The sequence below is a fragment of the Cryptomeria japonica genome, chromosome 7 (genome assembly GCF_030272615.1).
Source record: "Cryptomeria japonica chromosome 7, Sugi_1.0, whole genome shotgun sequence".
NCBI lineage: Eukaryota > Viridiplantae > Streptophyta > Pinopsida > Cupressales > Cupressaceae > Cryptomeria > Cryptomeria japonica.
The window spans coordinates 739,243,120-739,264,745 of NC_081411.1; the positions used below are offsets into that span (position 1 = coordinate 739,243,120).

The following is a 21,626-nucleotide window of genomic DNA, read 5'->3' on the forward strand; positions in this document are numbered from 1 at the left end:
AAAATAAAAAGAGATCCAAAATCTAATGGGATTTGAAATAAGATGATACAATGAAAAAATTAGAACCAAAAAACATTGATTGAAGAAGGAAAAACCCTAATATTAGATTATAATTTGTAATAGTACAGACAAGATAACCAAATAAAAGGATATAAATTTATCTAGGATAATTAAATAAATGCAATCACCTATAAATATAGATAAAATAAGTTGGAGTTGAAAATAATAAACATTAGATTAAATGTTATACTTCAAAATTTGATGATGGGGAGATGTGCTATGACAAATGTCAAAAGTTGATTTGTAGAGGTTCTAGAATTTTTAGGCTTTACAAATTTGATTGTTTTTACTTAGGTTCACCTATGTGGAGACTTGAACTTGTGTGTAGACTAGAATTGTAACTTAGAAATCTACATTGATATAATGTAGAATGGTAGAATTCACTCACCTTAGTTTTGAATGTTTAAATGTATGTGAGGATAGGTTATGTTTAGGAACATCTTTAAAAAAATTTATTGAAGTGTGAGGGTCAAATTCTCCTAAGTTAAAATTCTAAAGATTTGGATTTTTGAATTTGAGTGAAAGATGAAAAATAATAAGCAATCATGAAATGACCATAATATGATGTTTTTGTAGACAAATGTACATATAAATTCTTCTTTTGAGCTCTATGTTTTATATATTCTTTTCCCATTATTTTAAATTAGTGAATGAGTATCTTTAAATACAATAAATACACATACAAATTGATAAAAACATATGTTAAGTCAATTGATCACAATAATTAGAAAACTATTCGAAAAGATAATGATTTAGGTTTTTCTATTTTACACAAATCTAAAGTGATAAATAATAAATCTTATTATTATAAATAATAATCTAGAGATAAAGGCAAGGAAATCATTTTAGCTAATTAGTATTGTCTGTGTAAAATTTTTATAATGAAGGTCTTGATGTTATAAGGGTTTTGTCTCGAAAGGTATTCTATGTAAGAATGTTTTTAGAAGGTTTGAGAGGGAGTTTTTTTGTGATAGGAGAAGTCGTAGCTTGGTAGGTTGGAGGATAGTCTCTTTTATATAAGACTTTTATTGCATCATATGAAGATGGGTTGTGGACATTCATTTTTGATGTTTGAAGACATTGTAATTTTCTGAAAATCTTAATAAAAGTAACATTTATTGATTAAAAAAAAATCTAGAGATCAATATATTAAAAAATAAAATATGAATAATATTATGAACAAATTTAGTCAATATGTATCACTTATGAAGGGAAATGGCCATTCTCCATACAAAACAACACCCCTCTAAAAACACAAATTTACAAAACATAATGATTTTTTGTCACATTTTTTGTATTTTTATAGCATTGAGAAGACATATTTAAAGGATTGAACCTATGTAAATCTCATGAAAATCTATAGCGTTTTGCAGATTATAGTTTTTGTATGGACAACATTTCTGTATAGAGAATAACCATTGCCCTTTATAAAGTAATTGTTAGATTTAAAATACTCCATAGAAAAATACCAAAACAATTAAAAAATACATAGATGTACAATTTTCATAGTTTCAATGTTTATTAGGTAAACAGTATAATTGAAAAGTTCAACGTCTCTCCTCTCGAACTCCTTCCACAAAGAAATGACTTGTTTTAAATGCCTACCTAGTATCCTCTCTTCTCTCTCCTCTCTCCTCTTTTTCTGTATCCTATTCAATGTTTTTATAAGAAATGATACACCGTGTAAGATGCGGAATGAATAGCTGACAACACAACGCGGAGATCAAGCATAGAGTCCGCGTGAAATAAGGCTGTCATTTTCGTACGCGGCAACAATTATATTTTTTTAAAAATATTTTGCGAATTCGTACTGGGTTTGTTTGACTGGACCGAGTAGATTATAATTGAAACTTCACTCCGAAGCATCCACTTACTCTATGATTTTACGCTCTCTATTTATACACACATACATTCCATTTCTCAATTTATTACATATCGCACATCAAGTAAACATTTACTGCTAATCGCCTATAGATTTCAAGTCATGGAATTTGGAAGTCGATAGAGTTTCTCATTGATTGTACATGATTGATCTTGGGGCAGTGCCGATAATTTCAACCCCATTTGACAGCAATGCATTGTAAAGTAGCAAGTATCATTCATTTTCTATTGGCAAATATCAATACTCCCAATTTGATTGCGAAACGAAGCGAAATAAAATATTATCTGATTCGGAAAAAAATATTATCGTTTTTAATTTAATAAATAGTTTAATAATTGAAATAATTTTTTAAAAAAATTGCTTGGTAAAAAAAATAATTGATTTTTATTCAATAGTTTATTTTAGTTATAATGTCTGTATACTTATATCTTTAGTTATAGCACACTTGAGTTTATTATTATTATATTGTAAAAATAATTTTGAGTTTTTAGAAAATAAAAAATAAACGTGTTAAATATTATTATAATAATAAGAAATTAGAAAATAAGTTTATTGGTGCTAAATATTTTATGGTAAATAATAAAAAATCTAGATGGATTGAAACTATATAATCAATGAGAGAGGAAAAACCTTCGAATCTTCATAGGTACAACATAGACACAAGTTCCTCTGAAAAATTGTACATGCTTTAGTGATAGAGGTAATGTTTTCCTTTATCTTGAATAAATCGGATTAGAAAAAAAAATTAAAAAAAATCTATTTGAAGCAAATAGCAATAATAATATTAATCGTAAGAAAATTAAGGAGAACACCAACAAGACTAAAGAATCAAGGGAGGCATTATAGTTAGCACTCACATGAACACTAAAATCTAAAGTAAGAAATCATATACCAAATCACTATTCAAATTAGTAAGGCTTTGATACCATGTAAGAATAACCAAGATTTAGAATAGATGACTAGTATCGATGAGCTTAGAAATTAATGAAAACATAGAATTAGCAAGCAATAGTTGAAATGAATTAACTTAATGGATCGATTAAATTATAATATGGTGCACAAATATATAGAAAGAGATTGGACTATCTAGAATAACAACTGCTATCTATAATATAGACATGCAACCCCATGCAAGAAAGTACAACTTATCAAGCTTATCCACAATATATATTACACACATGCATGCTTATCTAAAAGAAGGAATATTTACACTAACACAAACAACCCCCAACATTTTTGTTTCTTCTTATGCTTGCAAGTATTTTGAGAGCACTTGAAACCACACAAAGCTTTACAAGTGCTTGTTTATTGTTCATTCCTCTTTTTGAATTATTTAAATATCATCACTCTATTTATATGTATTTTCATTATATAGTATTTGTTGGTACGTTTTTGGTTTTTATTCTTACACATTAGCCAAACAAGGAGGTCATATTTTCACATTTTTGGATGTTTTTCCACACTCAATTCATATAAGATGATAATATTACACACAAATGTTTGTGCAATACATTGACATCCTTCCTAGTGAGTTCCAAATTCAATCTTGGAGGTTCTTTACAATCTTTTTTTTTTGTTATCAAAAAGTCACTTTTATTTATCTATTTTTAGTATATTATTTTGTAAGTACTTTCATTAGCTATTTCAATTTTTTTAATTCAAGAACAATAATAGGCCAACCGTATAAATAACTTGATTAAACAATTTATTACTCAAAACATGGTGTATGTCTTTGGCATATCAAAGTTGGGGTGCCAAAGGTTTAGCAGTAAACCCATGGATTCAATTCCTCTTTTAGGCATATAAGTGCTTCTTTTATCTTGTTTATTAATACTAACATAAAAGGCCTCTTCATAATTTTGACATTCATATTCCCCTCTTCAACTTAAAATTACCTAACTTATAAATTGATCTAAATATTCTTCTTATATTCAAATATTATTTTAAATGAGTTAATGAATATCTTCGAATATAACAACTAAAACACACAAATTGATATAACATAGACTGATTCAACTCACATTGACTAGTGATGTAATTAACAAGATAATGATTTGCAATTTGAATTTTATGTATGACTAATCTAAAATGGCGAGTAATAAATATAATTTTTTTACAAATAAGAATTTGAAAATCAATAATTTAGAAAATTGAAATATGATAATATTATGAACAAATTTATACAAAATATACTACTTATAAACTAATTATTATATTTAAAATATTCTCAATAAAAAAATATAAAAAATTAAAAAACTAATTATTATATTTAAAATATTCTCATTAAAAAATACTCAAAAGATTAAAATAAAATACAAATTTCAAACATGCATCATATTTATTACCTAGGCACTGAAGATCTTTAGTTGAAAAGTTCAACATTTTCTAGTTGAGATTTCTATTCAAAACGAAAATAATTAAGAATCGAGAAATATTTTCCCCTATATTTTCGGAGCCTCGATCTTACAATTGTGAAAATATTAAATCTCTCTCGACAACTCCTTCCACAAAGCAATGACCTTTTAGCTTTAAAAAAATTGCACAAATGATATCAAATGCGGTGAATAATAGCTGAGAGATACAATGTGGAGATCAAGCGTAAAGTCCACCTGTAAGAAGCCTTTTGTTTTGGTACGTGGCAATTATTATAATTTTCTTCAAATTTTATTTCCTCAAATATTTATCTGTCATCTCCTAAACACATTTATTTTTTCATGACAATGATCGTGGCATAATGCCAATATTCTAGATCAACGATTATCTTCAACACTGCATTCTTAAGGTTATATTGTTATCACCATCAACTTCATTCACTAAACCCTAAATTTGTAGCATGTGGAGCCAGGGTTTGGATAATTCATTTGAAATGTAGTTTGCAAACCATTCTACCACCTTACCATGATATTGGCAAACAACTCAACCTACCTTATTGTCTATGATATTAATCTAGGTTATGCTTGTAACTTGGCCTGCAAAGTTCATATTATTAGTAAATTTAAGAATCACTTGACATTCAATAGTTTGGAAAAAATAGGTTACAAAGTGCATTTATAGTCAATTAAATAATTAGCTCAAGATAAGGTATGAAAATTTGTACAATAGATGAAAAAACAAAACCATATAATTTTTTTAATAAGAACCATGTAAGAAGAGCGACACCATGTTGTAATTATGACTCTAGGTACCATAAACTTCATACATAACTGCACCACTTGAGAAATTGACTTGATATCATCATAGAAGATATTCATTGGTTATATTTAATTTAATAACAACTAGATTTCACTTCAAACAAATTTTATCTACTCATGTCACTCCTTTCTTGAGAATTCATGGGTGCAAAATAAATGAACTTTGTGTCTTATAATAATATATTATACCATAATAAATAACCACTCTTGCTAGACATATATCATCAATCCATAGCTACCACATGAAAACCATATGACACATTCGCAATAATCATTTGAACAAATGCAAATGTGATTAATTCAAATAAAAAATATGAATCATATGAGAACATTACCTACTAATGGTTACACACATCACCTACCCTTGTAACAATAAAAATATAAGTATATGAAATTTCCCCTTTGACATGAGATAATTATTAATCAAAACAAATGTCCAAGGGACCACACACCTTTAACTAGTTAGAAACATTAAATGAGATAAAAGTAGTGTCAGGGCAATCCATATAAAAGGAAATGAATGGCCTATAACCTAGCATAAAAAAAATCATAAAATATCCATTAAGAGTCTTGCCAATCACTAGATCATCTACAATATAACAATATTTTTTAACTCAAACAACTCATGACGTTGTCCTTATGAATAAGAGCTTAGGGATACCATAAATTAAGACTTGGCATCCCCATAACCAATGGTGCAACATGTGTTGACATGCACTTAATTGACTCATAAGATGGATGTGAGTGATTTGATTAAAAGAGGTCCATAGATGACAAGAGCATAATAGAAAAATTATAATAGCCCATGAGAGTTTAGGAGCATACCATGAAGCATTTAAAATATAAATTATTATTATACACGAAGCTCTTGGGAACACCATAAAGAACTATTCATAGAAATATTTGAAACTTCATGTTATCCCAATACACACGAGCAAATAAAAATAAGGTCCTCCATATCTAATGTGAATGATAATTGAGCAATAGCACATCACAGGCCTAACATAGTTCTTTCAATTCAAATAGGCTCCTATCGATCACATATTAGGTCATCTTATGCTCACATTTGATGACTAGTGTAACCCAACACTACAAATGAACTTTGACACATCTTAGGACTACACCATCTATTATGGTGTCAACTAACCCTAAAGAAAATAATTATGGATATGAAGCACAAATAAAAAGGATCCAAAATCTAATAATATTTAAAATAAGATGAGACGAATTAAAAAATAAATAAATAAAACTTGATTGAAGAAGGCAAAATCTTTATGTCAAATTAGAAATTATAAGAGTTGACAAGATAACCAAATGTAAAGAAAATAAAAAAATGATATAAATCTATTTAGGATAATTAAATAAGTGCAATCACCTACCATATAGTTATTCTAAATAAAATAAATTGGGATTGAAAAAAAAAAAAAATTAAATGTGATACTTCAAAATATAATGATGGGGAGATGCGATATGATAATTGTCAAAAGTTGATATGCTAAGGTACTAGAATTTTTATGCTTACCCATATTAAAATATTAGACTTTACAAATTTGATTATTTTCACTTAAATTTACCTAAATAACATAAATCGAAATATGATAATATTATGAAAAAATTTACACAGAAAGTACAACTTATAAATTAACTATTAATTGAAAATATTCTTATTTAAAAATATACCAAAACATTTGAAAAATATATGAATATATAATTTTCACAAGTTCATTAAAATAATTTCATATTGATTACCTAGACATTTAAAAAAAAATTTAATTGAAAAGTTCAACATCTATGAGAGTTTCTTATTGAGCTTTCTATTGAAAACAAGGACGCAAAGCGTCAAGTTTCTGCCATGAGTATGATTAGTTTAGAATAAATAAAAATAGAGATAAAGATAGAGGGAGAGGAAGATGGAGAGAAATACATAGAGAGATAGAGAAAGGTAGAGGAAAAGATAAAAATAGAAAGAGAGAGAGATAAGGAGATAGATAGATAGATAGATAAATAGAGAGGAAGAGGTAGAGGGAGAGATTAAGGTAGAGAGATAGATAGATGAGTATATAGGGAGTGGAAGAGATTGATAGATATAGAGGGAGAGAGAGAGGGGGAAATAGAGGTATATGTGACAATATGATAAAAGGATAGAGAGAAAGGGATATAGAAGGACATAGAGAGAGGGGGAGAGTTAGAGAGAGATAGGTAAAACTAGTATTATCTATTTTTTAAAACTATATTAAAGAGTGGATAATTTTATAATCAAGATATATTAAATTAAAAGGTCACAAAGGACTAATATCCATTAGTAACTAAAACTATCAAACGTGAATAAAACAAAGATTAATGTTATTAACTTAAGATCAAACATTATGTTAAATAGAATGAGCACGTTTGTAAATTATTAGAGGTAGTTAAATAATGATAGAATAGGGAGTGTAATATCATAATAGTATGATGTTACTAAAGAAAAAAAACAAGAAAATCTTTACTTAAAGAAATTAAGAACTCTCTTCTATCCTATCAATGCACATGTAAAAAAGATAAAATAAACTTAATTTGATAACAAAGTGAAAGGAACAATTACCAAAAACTATGATACAAACTTAAGTTTGTATAAAAGAAATATTGAAAATCTAAACATTAAACTAGTTTTCTTTCACTAATGTAAATGAAGTCAAAACTTTTTGAAGCTCAAATTTAAAAAAAAATATATTAATAACTGTCTATTAAAATGATTAATTATAGAAAAATATTAAAATACAAAATTCAAAACATATTCTAAATAAAAAATAAATATCCTTACCCATGCCAAACAAAAGAACAAGTTAATATAGACAAATATAAAAATTTACCCATACACAATTCAATATTAAATAATATTTTTAAAATATTTATTTATCATAAGATAATTTTTTTTTTTAAATCAAATAAAAACACTTAAAACATATTCATATGACTTTAAAATAATGAATGTTTAAAATCATTATAAATTTCCTTTAAAAAGTTTCTTTTAAACTTTCAAATACATGGTGTGTGGTGGGGTTAAAATGTTTGCATATGGATTTGTGCCATTAACAAATCAAGACCCAAAAATAATTCCTGTATTGGGCAACGTACATGCACATCCGTGAAAAAAGCAAAGCGATTGGTTTCAAAAAAGTGAAGTGGTGGGGAAAGGTTAGGCCGTCTGACATTTGTTTACGATATGTCTGATAAAACGTGTGTTCGCTTTCGCTGCGTACGTCGGAAAAATGTGAGGATGGAAACTGGGATGAGTTCTAATAGCTCATCAATTCCATTTCATGTAATTTGGAGTAGATGAAAGTAAAGAGAAGAAATAACTAAAATAAATTTTAAAAATTAAATAAAAATTGAAAATTGAAATAAAATAAACTAAATGTAAATTCAAAATATATCAAAATCTAAATATTTAAAAAGTTCAATAATAAATAATAAACTTGTTTAGTTGATAAATAATTAAATTAAAAAGGAGATAAATTCTTTTTTTTATCTTGACTATAGTTACAATGTAAATCCAAATTGAAAATAATGAACAAGGTTAGGGTTATTATTTATTTTAAATATTTTTTTCTCTTAATAGTCATAATAAATATATATTTTTATCAATGTTAAAATTGTTTGATATTAATTATATTTTTTATAAATGTTTTTATTTATATTTAAATTATATTAAACTTAAAAATAATATTATTTTTATTTTTTATTAACTTAATAAATGTATTATATACGAAAGTTACTATTATATATTAATAATTTTAATAATTATTTTTAATAACATTTATATTTATATTTTGATTTCGTTTTCTATTTTAATTTTTAATTTTAATTTAAAAGTATTTCTAATTATTTAAATCAAAATTTTAAATTTTTATTTTTAAATATAAAGTCAAAATATAATTATTTTATAATAATTTAAATTCTAATAAAGATTATTAATTTAATAAAATTGATATAAATAAAAAAAAATACCGAGCAAGTAAAAAGAACTTTAAAAACTCCGTGAAAGGGGGCATGAAAAGTTTGAAAAAGAAACCGTCAGTTATATGCTAAGACAAACTATAAAACAAGAAGCCCTAAAAATTACCTTTTTCTTATATTCACTACCCTCGAATATGTCACCGGGCGTGAATTCGAGATCAAAGTACAGTGCTTGAGAGTTGTGTACTAACCGCATAAAAAGCATTAATTATCATGCATGTCCGTCAGAATTTTTTAAATTATTTGACTGCTTTGGTTGTACAAACAACAAGCTCTCATTTATTAAATGTACAAAAATGAGTATTTTTTTGTTTCGAAAATTGAATTTTTTACCTATTGTTTTCAATATGGTCCAATGAGAGTAAAGAAAAATGATGTTTTTGTAATTACATAAAATAAAAAATAAATATGAACTATAGACTTGTTTAAAATTCTTAAATCCAATTGATCAGCTAAAAAAAAATGATCAAGATGAATGCATAAATATCCTGCCTAGGACAGGAACTAATAAAAATATATATTTCACCAAAGAGAGTCAGGAGATTCGAACTTCCAATGCTATATAGGTAGTACTCTCTCTCGCCTACAACTCCAATAAAGAAATCATTTTTTGGCTCGAAAGAAAATTATATAAAGAAGACTTTGGATTCGGTAGAACCACTGAAAGAGACGAACGCAGAGATCAAACGTAAAGTCCGCGTGAAATAAGCCTTTCATTTTTTGTACGCGGCAATGATTATAATTTTTTTTTTATTTCGTTTGGAAATTCGTAATGGGTTTGTTTGACTGGACTGTGCAGTTTCAATTGAGGAGATAAAATTAGTGAGATAGAGATAAAAGAGAAAAATAAATAGAGAGGATAGAAAATAAAAAATAAAAAATAATTTTATTTATTTATTTATTTTTTAGATTACACAAATGAGATATCATGAAGATGAAGATAGTTATTGTTATGTTACTATTCATTTATTGTGTTTTGAATATTTTGTAATGTCATACTATAATGACTCTTAATTTTATTATATTACAATTTTTCTATAATATATGTCTATATTATATTGTCATACTATTATGGTAACTACATCAAACATATGTAAATCAAATTAATAATTAAACATACCAACTTCGAGATTCTCCTCTTCAATAGTGGCATGCAAGTGCTTGTCCTATGGCTGAGGTAATGAGAGAATTTAAGGCCAAATATAATCATTCCTTATCAATTAGTTCTTCTTTCGAGTTAGTTAATCAACTATGTAATTGAATACCCCATCGATATACATCCAACGTGGAAGTACAGGGAACGAAACCAAAACAACAATTAAAACCCTACCATGCCTGCATAGATTTGAGTGAAAGCTGACATTGTATTTAATGAAAAAAAATTGTATTTTGTTTGTAAAAAAAATATATTTTGTTTGTGAAAAATTAATTTTTCTACCTATGTGACCAATAAGAAAAGAGAAAATTGTTATTTTTTGTAATTATTTAAAATAAAAATGGAAGTTAGACTTTATATTTTTGTTCAAATTTTTTAATTCTATATGCTGATTGGTTAAACTAATTAAAATATTAGACTGAATGGATGCAATAGTATCCTACCTTGTCAGGAACTAAAAAACATTTACCATCATTTGTATTAAATGAATAGCTAAAAACTATAAAGGATTTTAAAAGTTAGTTGATTGAGGTAAAAAGAATTAATTCATTTTTATTCAATAGTGTATTTTAGTTATAATGTTCGTACATCTACAGTCTTAGGTATCACATTTGAGTTTAATATTTTATTGTAAAAATGAGTTTGAGATTTTAAAATAAAAAATTATTGAAATAATAATGAATTATAAAATAAGTTTAAGGGTGTTAAAAAATATGGCAAATAATTTTGAAAAAAATATGGCAAATAATTTTGAAAAAAAAATGGATGGATTGAAAACATACAACAATAAATTTTTCTATGAGAATTATATTTATTTATAAATTTGGAGAACCATCTTAAAAAATCTATACAAATGTTAAAATATGCATGATAGTTTAACAATAAAAATATCCTATTTGAGTTTTCACAAAGTACCAATCAAAAGAAACTAAAATATTGAAGATACACCATAATTAAAAGAGAAGAAAGAATAGTATTAGCCATACCTCAATGCATTAAGGAGAGAAGGAATACCATTCCTTACTGAAACATAAAATCAAGTAGAATTCTTATTTGAAAGAGGACCCAAATTTTCTTTCCCATTCTGAGTGGGAGGATTAATAAAGTTCAAAGAAAAAAGCATGCCTTAACCAAGGGAAAGGATTGACTTAGAAGGAGCCACCACCTCATGTGAGAAAGATTTCAAATAAAAGAAACAATTGAGTTTTTTTCCACAAGGGATCAAAAGGTGTCTAGCTCCTCATAAATATTCTAGATGAGAAAACCTTGGAAAGAATTGATTGATGTGTGAGCATTTTCCTTAGCACCAAGACCTCATGCAAAATTGGATAGATACTAATCAAGTGAAGGAGGCAACTCATGGTGCAAGGTCCTTTGTTTGAAGGTGTTTTTTTAATTTTTGGCATCTTAGATTCATTTTTTGGACCATCCTATTATTGGGACACACTAGAGTAGGATCACTCATGTATAGTAAACTTTTTTTCCTACCAAACATAGTATAATATATATATATATATATAAAAGAAATCAAGATTAAATATTTGATTGTCCTATGCTCACATTTTATGGCTAGTTTAACCCAACACTATGAATAAACTTTGACACATATTAGTGCTACACCATCTATTATGGGATCAACCATACCTAAAAAAATGATTATAGCTATAGAGAAGAAATAAAAAAGGGGTCCAAAACTTAATAAATATTTGAAATAAGACATGACAATTGAAAAAATAGATTAAAAAAAACCTTGACTGAAGAAGGAAAAACCTTAATGTCAAGTAAGAATATATAAGAGTAGATAAGATAATTAAATGTAAAGAAAATAGAAGATGATATATATTTATCTAGGACATTTAAATAATTACAATCACCTAGCAACAATTAATTTGGGTAAAATAAATTCGGATTGAAAAAATAATACTGCATTAGACGTTATACTTCAAAATATGATAATTAGGAGATGTGCTATGATAAATGTCAAAAGTTGACATGCTTATGTGCTCAAAGTTGTAGGCTTACTCTTATGAAAATTTTAAGCTTTACAAGTTTGATTATTTTCATTTAGGTTCTCCTATGTGAACGAATACTTGATCTTTGCTAGTCTGGCCTTTAACTTTTACACAAACTTTAACTTGGAAATTTATTCTGATATAATATAGAATGCTAAAATATAGAATATAAGAAACTCAAACCTTTTATATTCTGATAGAATATAGAATGCTAAAATATAGAATATAAGAGACTCGAAACTCTTATATTCTGATAGAATATAGAATATAGGAGACTCGAACCTCCAATGATACAGTGTGAATATACTAAAGCTCAAGGTAGTACCCTCTCTCGCCTAAGTGTGAAAATGAGTTTTTGTTTTAAAGAAAATTATATAAAGAAGACATTGGATTCGGTCGAGTCGCTGACGGATACATCACGGGGATCAAGCTTAAAGTCCGCGTGAAATCAGCCTTTCGTTTTCGTACGCGGTGATAATTATATTTTTCTTATTTTACGTTTGGAATTCGTTCTGGGTTTGTTTGACTGGACCGAGCGAGCAGTTCCATTGAAATTTCATTGTGAAGTGTACACTTACTCTATACACTTTTCCGTTCTCTCTATATATACACACATTTCATTTCTCCGTTGATTGCATATCACACATCAACTAGCATTCACTCTAATATCGCCTATACATTTCAAGTCATGGGAGTTAGAGTGGCAGTGAAGCCTCTTATTAAGAGGCGTTTCTGGAAAATGGCGAGCGTTATAATTTTTCTCATTAGAAAATGTATGTTGAAGCGTAGGTATTTGTACGAAGAATTTACGAGGATGGGAAAGCTGCTGGCAAATAACTGGCGGAGTATGATGCTTCAGAGCGGATCGATTGGGGCATTTGGGCACAGAGAATACGAATTCTCATGCTCCAACAGCCCTGCATTCACAAGCAAGCTCACAAGACCAAGGCACCGTAGCTGTTTTTCCTACACGCGTTCCACTTCTGTTGAGGATGAGGAAGAGTTCAATATGAGAGTAGACATTCTGCGGCCTTACAATTTTGATACAGTCGAAGAAGAGGGTGCCACACAGACATACGATTTGGGCGATGGAGAAGAGTTGGGTACACCCGAGTCTCGCTCAATTGACGTTATAGTGGACAAAGAAGTGGAGGATTTCATTGCAAGGTTTCAGAACCAAATTAAATTTGAACGCCAGATTTCTTTGTTAGAATACGAGGAGATGCTTGCTCGAGGTGCCTGATGCGGATCTATTCCATTTAATTCATTTTTGGCAGTAGTCGTGATGTACATTAGCTTAGCTGTAGGAATAAACATGTTTTCAAATGCATTTGGATCTTATTATCTTATTGCCATGGGATTTTGTCGAGAGAGAGTTTCCTGTTAATTGTATGTCAAAATGTGTATCCAGTCATTTGAAATGAAAATCTTATCATCTTATCAAAATGGAACTTTTTGATACTGGATAGACAAAGATCATGGATGCACACCATCATCATCATCGCGTAAATCGGAATTAAGTGGAATAAAACATATTTAATTTTCCAAGACAACGATCGTGAGGCAATGCCAATAATTTCCACCCCATTTGAGAGGAATGCATTGATAATTGGCAAATATCATTCTTTCTCCATTTGCAAATATCAATCATTTCATTTTGACTGCGAAACGAAGAAAACGAGAATATTATGTGAGGGAGTTTTTCTATTAATTGAAAAGATTAAAAAAACGGTTTTGGTAATTTAAAAAAAAAAATGAACTATTCGTATAATTAGATCCCTATTCATATCATATTTGAATTTATTATTGTTTTGTTATGAAATTGATTTCGATTTTTTTATTAAAAAGATAAATATATAAAATACTAATAAATTATAAAATAAGTTTGTTAGTCTTAAAAAGATTAATTTAATTTTTTTTATTTTTAAATAGATTAAATAAAGATAATCAAGGAGAAAGGATGAACCCTCCAATTTCTATATTTGAGACATAAGCATATATTTTTCTAAAACTTTACATAATCATGTGTTAGAGATAATGTTTATGTTTATGTTAAAGAGACTATACTAGAAGGGAAACCACTTACAATAAATGAAAATAGTAGTATTAACCACAAGAGCATAAAGAGAATACCACTAGAAGATCCACACACCATCAATAATCAAGAAATAATCAAGAATCCTTGAGGTATTATAGACTCAAAATCAGTAATAACAATACAATCTTTACTTTGTTTAAGGAGGGCAATCTTGACTATATCTAGTTTCACCCTTCAAACCATTCTAGTTGGAATCTAATTTATCCTAGAAATCAACAAGTTGATTTTCTTCTCTTCTAACATGGTTTCAATTAACAACCTTAAAACCATAAATGAGGATGTTGATATCTTTCTTACATTCATTCATCTACTCTTACTAGAAGTGATTTCTTACCTTCTAGTATGGTTCCAATTAACAACTTTGAAATCACAAATGAAGATGTTGATATTGTTTTTACATTCATTCATCTACTACTACAATTGAGAGGAAGAGTGCCTTTTAAAGTAATCAACCAAGATTTAATAGTCAATTTTAGAATAGTAGTAGTAAAATGCATTAGCTTTACTTTTAAAAGACTTTGATAAATGACCATAGCCTAAGAAAAATTATTAGATGGCTAAGATTGAGTTAGTTAGAGGTTACATGATGGAGGGTGAGGAATAAAGAGGACCATTTCAATTAAATTTTCCTTACCAAGAGTTTGTTATTAGATGAGTGGAGGATAATAAAAGAAATATTTATTTTTATATATTCATTTTAAGTGGTTATGTGTGGACGCTTTAATTAATTAAAAATCATGTGGAAAGGGGGTTAGGACTTAGGAATGTGGGTTAGGAATTAGGAAAAAATGAGAATAATTGTGGGAAAGTGACGAATAAAGTCTTGATAACATATTTAATTGATTTAATAATTTGATAAAGCCTTAATGGTAAAAACTCAACATCTCCATTTTGTACCTCTTTTAAATGATGTTGCAATTGAAAGAAGTAACATTGTTTCAAAAAATACAATATATATGTTGGATGAGATTGAATAAAGTATGAGGGTTATAAAAATGGAGGATAAGATGAGATAATTATCCCTTTAGAGACTATGCGAGATCGAAAGGAACTTGAGTAGGCTCTTGAAAAGAAAAGCAAAGGGAAATAAATACCACAATAAATGTCATTGAAGGTAGTGGGCACCTCTTAAGAATTTACCGCCTTATATCACTCTTTAAATTTGGCAAGAAGTCAAATAGAGAAAGAACGAAGCATGAAAATGCCTTAATTTCTGTTTAGTTTTGAAATTGCAAAAATATTCAGTTGAGTGCTACAATTTCCGACCAGAAGTACTCAAATCATGACTCGACTCCTACAATTTTTCATTTGAAGCATGTAGAATCTATGGTTTATAGAGTTTTTTAATTTTTCTATTTGTTGCCTTCATTTATTTAAATTATGTGTTGTTTCCATGATTAAAAAAAAAAAGATTTTAAGAATAAGGTTTAAGAAAATATTAGCAATTGAATATTTAGTGGTTGCAATGAATACGAATATTTAAAAAATGGTTCCCAAATGCATACAGTTCGAACTAATTATTGCATGGATTGAATGAATAAACTGTACCTAAGTTAAGATATTGAGACCAAAATACTTTTTGCTGAACTACATTTTTTCATTTCTATGGCAAATTTAGGGTATGATAAATAGGCCAAATTTTAAAATGGCTGCTCACCTTTGCGCAATTATAGACCGCATATTTAAGAAAACAAAGAGAAACATACACGATGACAACAAGGAGTTTTCAGAATGTCGCATAAATTATATGCTTAATGGAAGAAACCCTTAACCGCTATAGCCTTAGGTGGAAATAGAAGCTAGGAGAGGCAGGGAGTGCGCGACTGCCTTCGCGCATGCAGTGTCGACGGGAGTAAAAATTCTGGCAACCAGAAGACAAAAATGAAAAGTGGCAATAAAAATTCGAGCATCAGAACTCTTAATCCTAGTGGGCAATGCCCACATAATATAGCAAAAAGAAAACAAAAAAAAATCTGAGGCCTGCTACTTCAGGGAAGGCTCCTCCCGGTCCTCTATTTTCAAAAGGTGACTAGATGTTTACTGGACTACGATCAAACAGATGAAAAATAAAGAAGAGAACAATCGTTTTCCAAACCCTAAATTGGTCCATAATGCTAACAATAACAGGCTCTCAAAATCAAGATATTGATTGTTCAATGAACGTATCTTGTTAGGTATCATATTTAAAATTGGAATTGATGCATAGATATATTGGTGTAATGTCACTACCAAAAAAATACAAGAAAATTAATCAAATTAATCTTATTTTTCTGCCATACTGTACGTGGTCTTTTGTTGTACACATGCTATGAGGTTTTAAGAAGACTGATCATTATCATTGTGGACTATCATATGCTTGAATATACCATAGAAGTGTTGCCTACCAATAGACTTATTCTCGATCAAGGTGAAGTATTTATTTGACATCTTAGAACAAAGAAAAAAGATTTTGGAAGACAAGACATAAGATAAACAAGCCTACATATACTTGAAGATAATAATACAAAATTTTGTATGCTTTTCTCAATTGTACTAGGTATATAAAAGATCTCTCAATAAATGATGACAAATGTATTATATGTAATCTATCTCTTTATAAGTTAATTGTTTTCATACATTGTTAAAAAATATTGTACTATAAATATATTTTGCACAACTTGCCAAATCAAACTAAGTTCCATTCATTTATATTCAGTTATCTTCACATTTCAAATTCAATTTACTTATATCGTACACAATCAGTCTTTACAAAGGCAATTTTCATATCTTGTGACCTCTAGACCCTCTAAATAAATTATCCAAACTATATGTAACAATTGACATAACCATTAATACACCTCTTTCTTTGGATGCTAAGTGCTAGTATATTATTCAAATTTAAAAATAAAAATAAAAAAATAATTCGGGCTTCTACGACGGCCTACAGTCGGGCTTCTATCTCTGATTTGGTTGACCCATCTTTGGGCCGTAGCAAGTTTTTTGATGTGGAGAATGGCTGGTCGACTATTGTGGTGGACTTGCGACGTCCCACTTCACTTCCCACTCCTTTTCGTGATTTGGGCGGGATTCCTATTGAGTTATCTGGTGTTATGGCTTTGATTTGGTTTGGGGCTGACAGGCGACCAGTCATAGAGAACAAGGGATGGATGGATAGGTGTGGTGCTCTCGCGGCTAGGGCAACATTTTTGGAAGCTGTAAATCAAGGGTTTATCTTGCATCCAACCTTAGTAATCACAAAATCAATGATAACCAAAATTGTGCATTGCTCCAGTAAGCCTATTGAATTGAAGTTTGATATTGCCTTAAAGAAAGAGTTGATAGAAAATGAGGTTTTCTTTGCTGAGTACATGCTTATTGGAAGATTCACCTCTGTGGCCAATCTTCTAGATATACATAAATGGATTTATGACGCTTGGATGCCCCTTTTGGAAGATAATTTAGAGATTTATCCTAGTGGAAGAGTGGACATCATTTTGAGTTAATTATGGTCGTCGGGTGTAATCCGTTAAAGCTAAAATCGTGACATCTTGTTTTCAACCCTTCTACTGAATCCATTTTGTTATGTTAGTGTGGATGCGTCTGCCAAATCTTACCCTACATTATTGGTTTGAATCTTGCTTTGCTGCTATTGGAAACTTCATAGGCAACTTCGTGATTATGAACCAAAAAAATCTGTAGACTTTATTCACACAACCTTTGTTCAAATTTTGGTGAAATTAAATACTTCTAAAGAAGGTGCTACAAAACGAAACACATTACAATTGAATGTCCAACCATTAAAACTCAATCCAAGTGTGATGCATCATGGTGAAAGGATGCTTCTCCTCAACATTACACTACACTATTGATAGTATCTTCAACATGATGGATACCTCATCAATAGATGGAAATAGGAACAAGAATAATTTTCGAGAAGCTAAGCCTTCTTTAGGTTCAATGGGGGTTCTGAGTCTTCCTATAATGGATGCTTATGAAACCAAGATAAAAAGTTGTGTTTCAAGTGAAAAGGTTCATGGAGTCTTGGACATGTTTGCAAATGAAAGGACCTTAAAAGGAAAAAATTGTGTTACAAATGCAAATAAAAATGGGAACTAGGGCATATATGTGGAAAAACAAGCCAATGCATGCAATATAGAGGCACCTTCTAATGAGGAAACATGGGAAGAAGGAAAGGAGAACACTAATAAGAGAATGAAATGTGATGAAGAAGAACAAGGAAGTGTAGCCGCTATCTCAAGAATATCCAAACATCAACCCTAATCCGAAACACTCTAAAAGGACAAAAGGTAATCGCCCTTGTGGATAGTGGGGCCACTCATAATTTGATTGATTAAAGTCTAGTCTCTAGCAAGAAAATAGAAACATCATATTTTAACAAATGTTGGTAACAAAATACAATTACATCTGTGAAGGGGAGTGGACCAACCTTAATCCCGCCTCTCTCTCTCTCTCTCTCTGTGTGTGTGTGTGTGTGTGTGTGAAGGGGAGTGGACCAACCCTAATCCTGCCTAGTCCCCATACTCACATTTGAGAAAGTTACTCCTTTATTCTGCATCGTTGAGACAAAATAGGGAGTTGTGACAAGCCCATTTAAGATCAAGCCCAATAAAATGTTCATAAGGATGGGCAAACTTAAACATCATATTTTATGCTTTGATTTGTTTAAAGTAGTTTAGGTGAAATTATACTAGCCTTTCAATACAATTCATCTATTAGTGTAATTTCAGATGAACCACTTAAACAAGTCAAAGTTTAAAGTGTGCTATTTAAGCCAAAATCACAAGGATCTACTCAATCTCTATCAACAATTTGAGTTTACTATTGTGTTAACAACTCCCCTCACTCCATCTATTTTATTGAGCCTCTTCCTCAAGCTATTCTCTTAGATATATCTAAAAGAGGAAATGATTATAACTAAACAAGTCTATGAAAGAAGGCTAAGAAAGTATAGGGTAGAGGAATTTATTTAGAACAAATGATCAAATCTATATCTTAGGGAGAATAGATTTTGAATAAGGTGCATGGAAATAATATTACACGACGAGTCACTTAATTTTGAGGAAAAAATATAGTAAATGAAGCACAAAAAAAATGTTTTAAATTTTGAGTAAATATGATGTAATTAAAAAATTATATTTGAGATCCTCATTTTAAAGGTAAAAGAAACTCAAAAGATAATTCCTAGATCATGTAAGATAAGTTAGGTTCACCAATTTATGCAATGAAAATAATTGCATTATATAATAAATCTAGATTGATTAAACAAATGTAATCAATAAGCACAAATTAACATAGATTATTGTAGTTGATTCAATATATGTAATAAATATTGAAAAATTATATGTTATCTATACAATACTTAATTCTTAACTTGATGAGAGAGAAATGAAGTTGATGATGTGCAAAATTGATTTATCACATCCAAAATATGAACAACCTTGATATCATTACTATCTTAGAATTTAAACTAGTACAAAGTGTTATAGAACAATTTTGAGTATTCTTGGTTTGATGTCAATTGTTGTGGTTTTGACCCACCACATGGATTTGATCTATGATGTGTGTGATTGGTTTGATAGCATGTACCATACTAAATTTCTTCACCATTACCTTTTTGTTAGTTGAATGTGGTCAAGGTAGTCTTTACAAACACATTTAAGAAATTATGAACTTGACAAGGAACATGTTCTCTTCTGCCAGCCCTCTTGTTGGGTTAGATTAATAATGAAGAGTTATATCAAAGATATCATATACAAAAATAATATAGATATGATTCTATATTGCCTTAGAAATCAAAATGCATTTTTTTGATTTTCTCAATTAATGACACATCAAATATCTTTAAATATGAAAGCAACAACATATGATACAAATATATTCCAAATTAACAAAGAAAAAAAGATATCAAAATTAAAATTTAAACTTGAGTGTTTGAATTTTGAATTCATTCTCATAGATTGTAAAATTGATTCCAAGCCAATACATAAGTGAAAAAAAATGTAAAGATGATAATGTCAAGTCGGAGAGCAAATATATAGAAGTGAGGGTGAAATATAAGAATAAGTTAGAGGAGATGAACCAAACTTAACAAATGTAACTATATTAAAACATTCGAACATTACAAATATAAACAAAACCAGGTTGAAATGTCCTACAGCTGAGGTAGCGAGCATATAGTAGTTTAATAGAAAAACAAAATCAGTCTCAACTCTTTGTGGGCAACTCAGCGTGAGGCACCTCTAACGAGCATCTCTTCGTACTGTAACAGAGAGATCTGGCGTTGCAGTTTTATTTGGTTGTAAAATCTTGCAATAAAATCTTCCGCTTCTCTATCCACTGAAACGTCAACAGAGCGGGACACAAGCGTACCCAACTCTTCTCCATCACCCATATTATATGTCTGGGCGTCAACCTCTTCAAATGCAGGAAAATTGCAAGGCTGCAGAATGTCTACTCTCATATTGTATTCTTCCTCGGCCTCAAAAGAAGTAGCACGAATGCAGGAAAAATAGTTACGTTGCCTTGGTCTTGTGAGTTTATTTGTGAATGCAAGGCTATCGGAGGATGAGAATTCGTATTCTCTAAGCCCAAAACGGTCACTCGATCTGCTCTGAAACATCAAATTGCGCACGTTATTTGCAAATAGTTTTGCCTTCTTTGTAACCTCTGCATGCAAATACCTGCTAATTAACGAACCTCTTTTAGAAAGGAAAACTAAAGCCCTCAACATTTTCCAGAGGCGCCCTTTTATCAGGTGCTCTTCTGTCGCTGCAACTTCCATGACTTGAAATCTATCGGCAGTGAATGTTTGATGAGGTGCGTTACGTTATAAATTCGGAAATGAAGTCTGTGTGTTAGTATAGATCCAGCATATATATATTTCTATCTCTCTGCTTTGAAGTGAAGTTTGAAATTCTCTACTCGGTTTAGGAAATTACGCAGGTATGAGCTAGGTGTAGAATTCCCGGTAACGTGTCAGAGGTTGTTAAAAAAAAACAATCGTTAGCGCGTGGGGCAGGAAAGGCGCTTAATCAGCGGACTTTACGCTTTTTCTCCGCGCTACGGATTCCTACGTGGCATATATATTAAAGTTAAATGGTAATATATTATATAATTTTATCTATGATGAGCAGTTTCTAAATTCACATTTGAATTTTTTTTTGATTAAATATATTTTTAAAAATAGAAGCGTTATCTTGTCTTTTTAAAACATTCTAATTTTTTTTGTATG

At 29.4% G+C, this 21,626-nt stretch overlaps 1 protein-coding gene across 1 annotated transcript; it reads right to left on the reverse strand.

Annotated features, from left to right (window-relative positions):
- Positions 1-20,469: 20,469 nt before the first annotated feature.
- On the reverse strand, positions 20,470-21,226 carry LOC131071906 (uncharacterized). Its single transcript, XM_058007877.2, has one exon. It carries the CDS (start codon positions 21,174-21,176, stop codon positions 20,619-20,621), a length of 558 nt encoding a protein of 185 aa, XP_057863860.2. The 5' UTR covers positions 21,177-21,226; the 3' UTR covers positions 20,470-20,618.
- Positions 21,227-21,626: the final 400 nt, after the last annotated feature.

Bases quoted from the DNA above. Each gene is read 5' to 3' on its own strand.
- LOC131071906 (XM_058007877.2), bottom strand. From the start codon at position 21,176: ATGGAAGTTGCAGCGACAGAAGAGCACCTGATAAAAGGGCGCCTCTGG.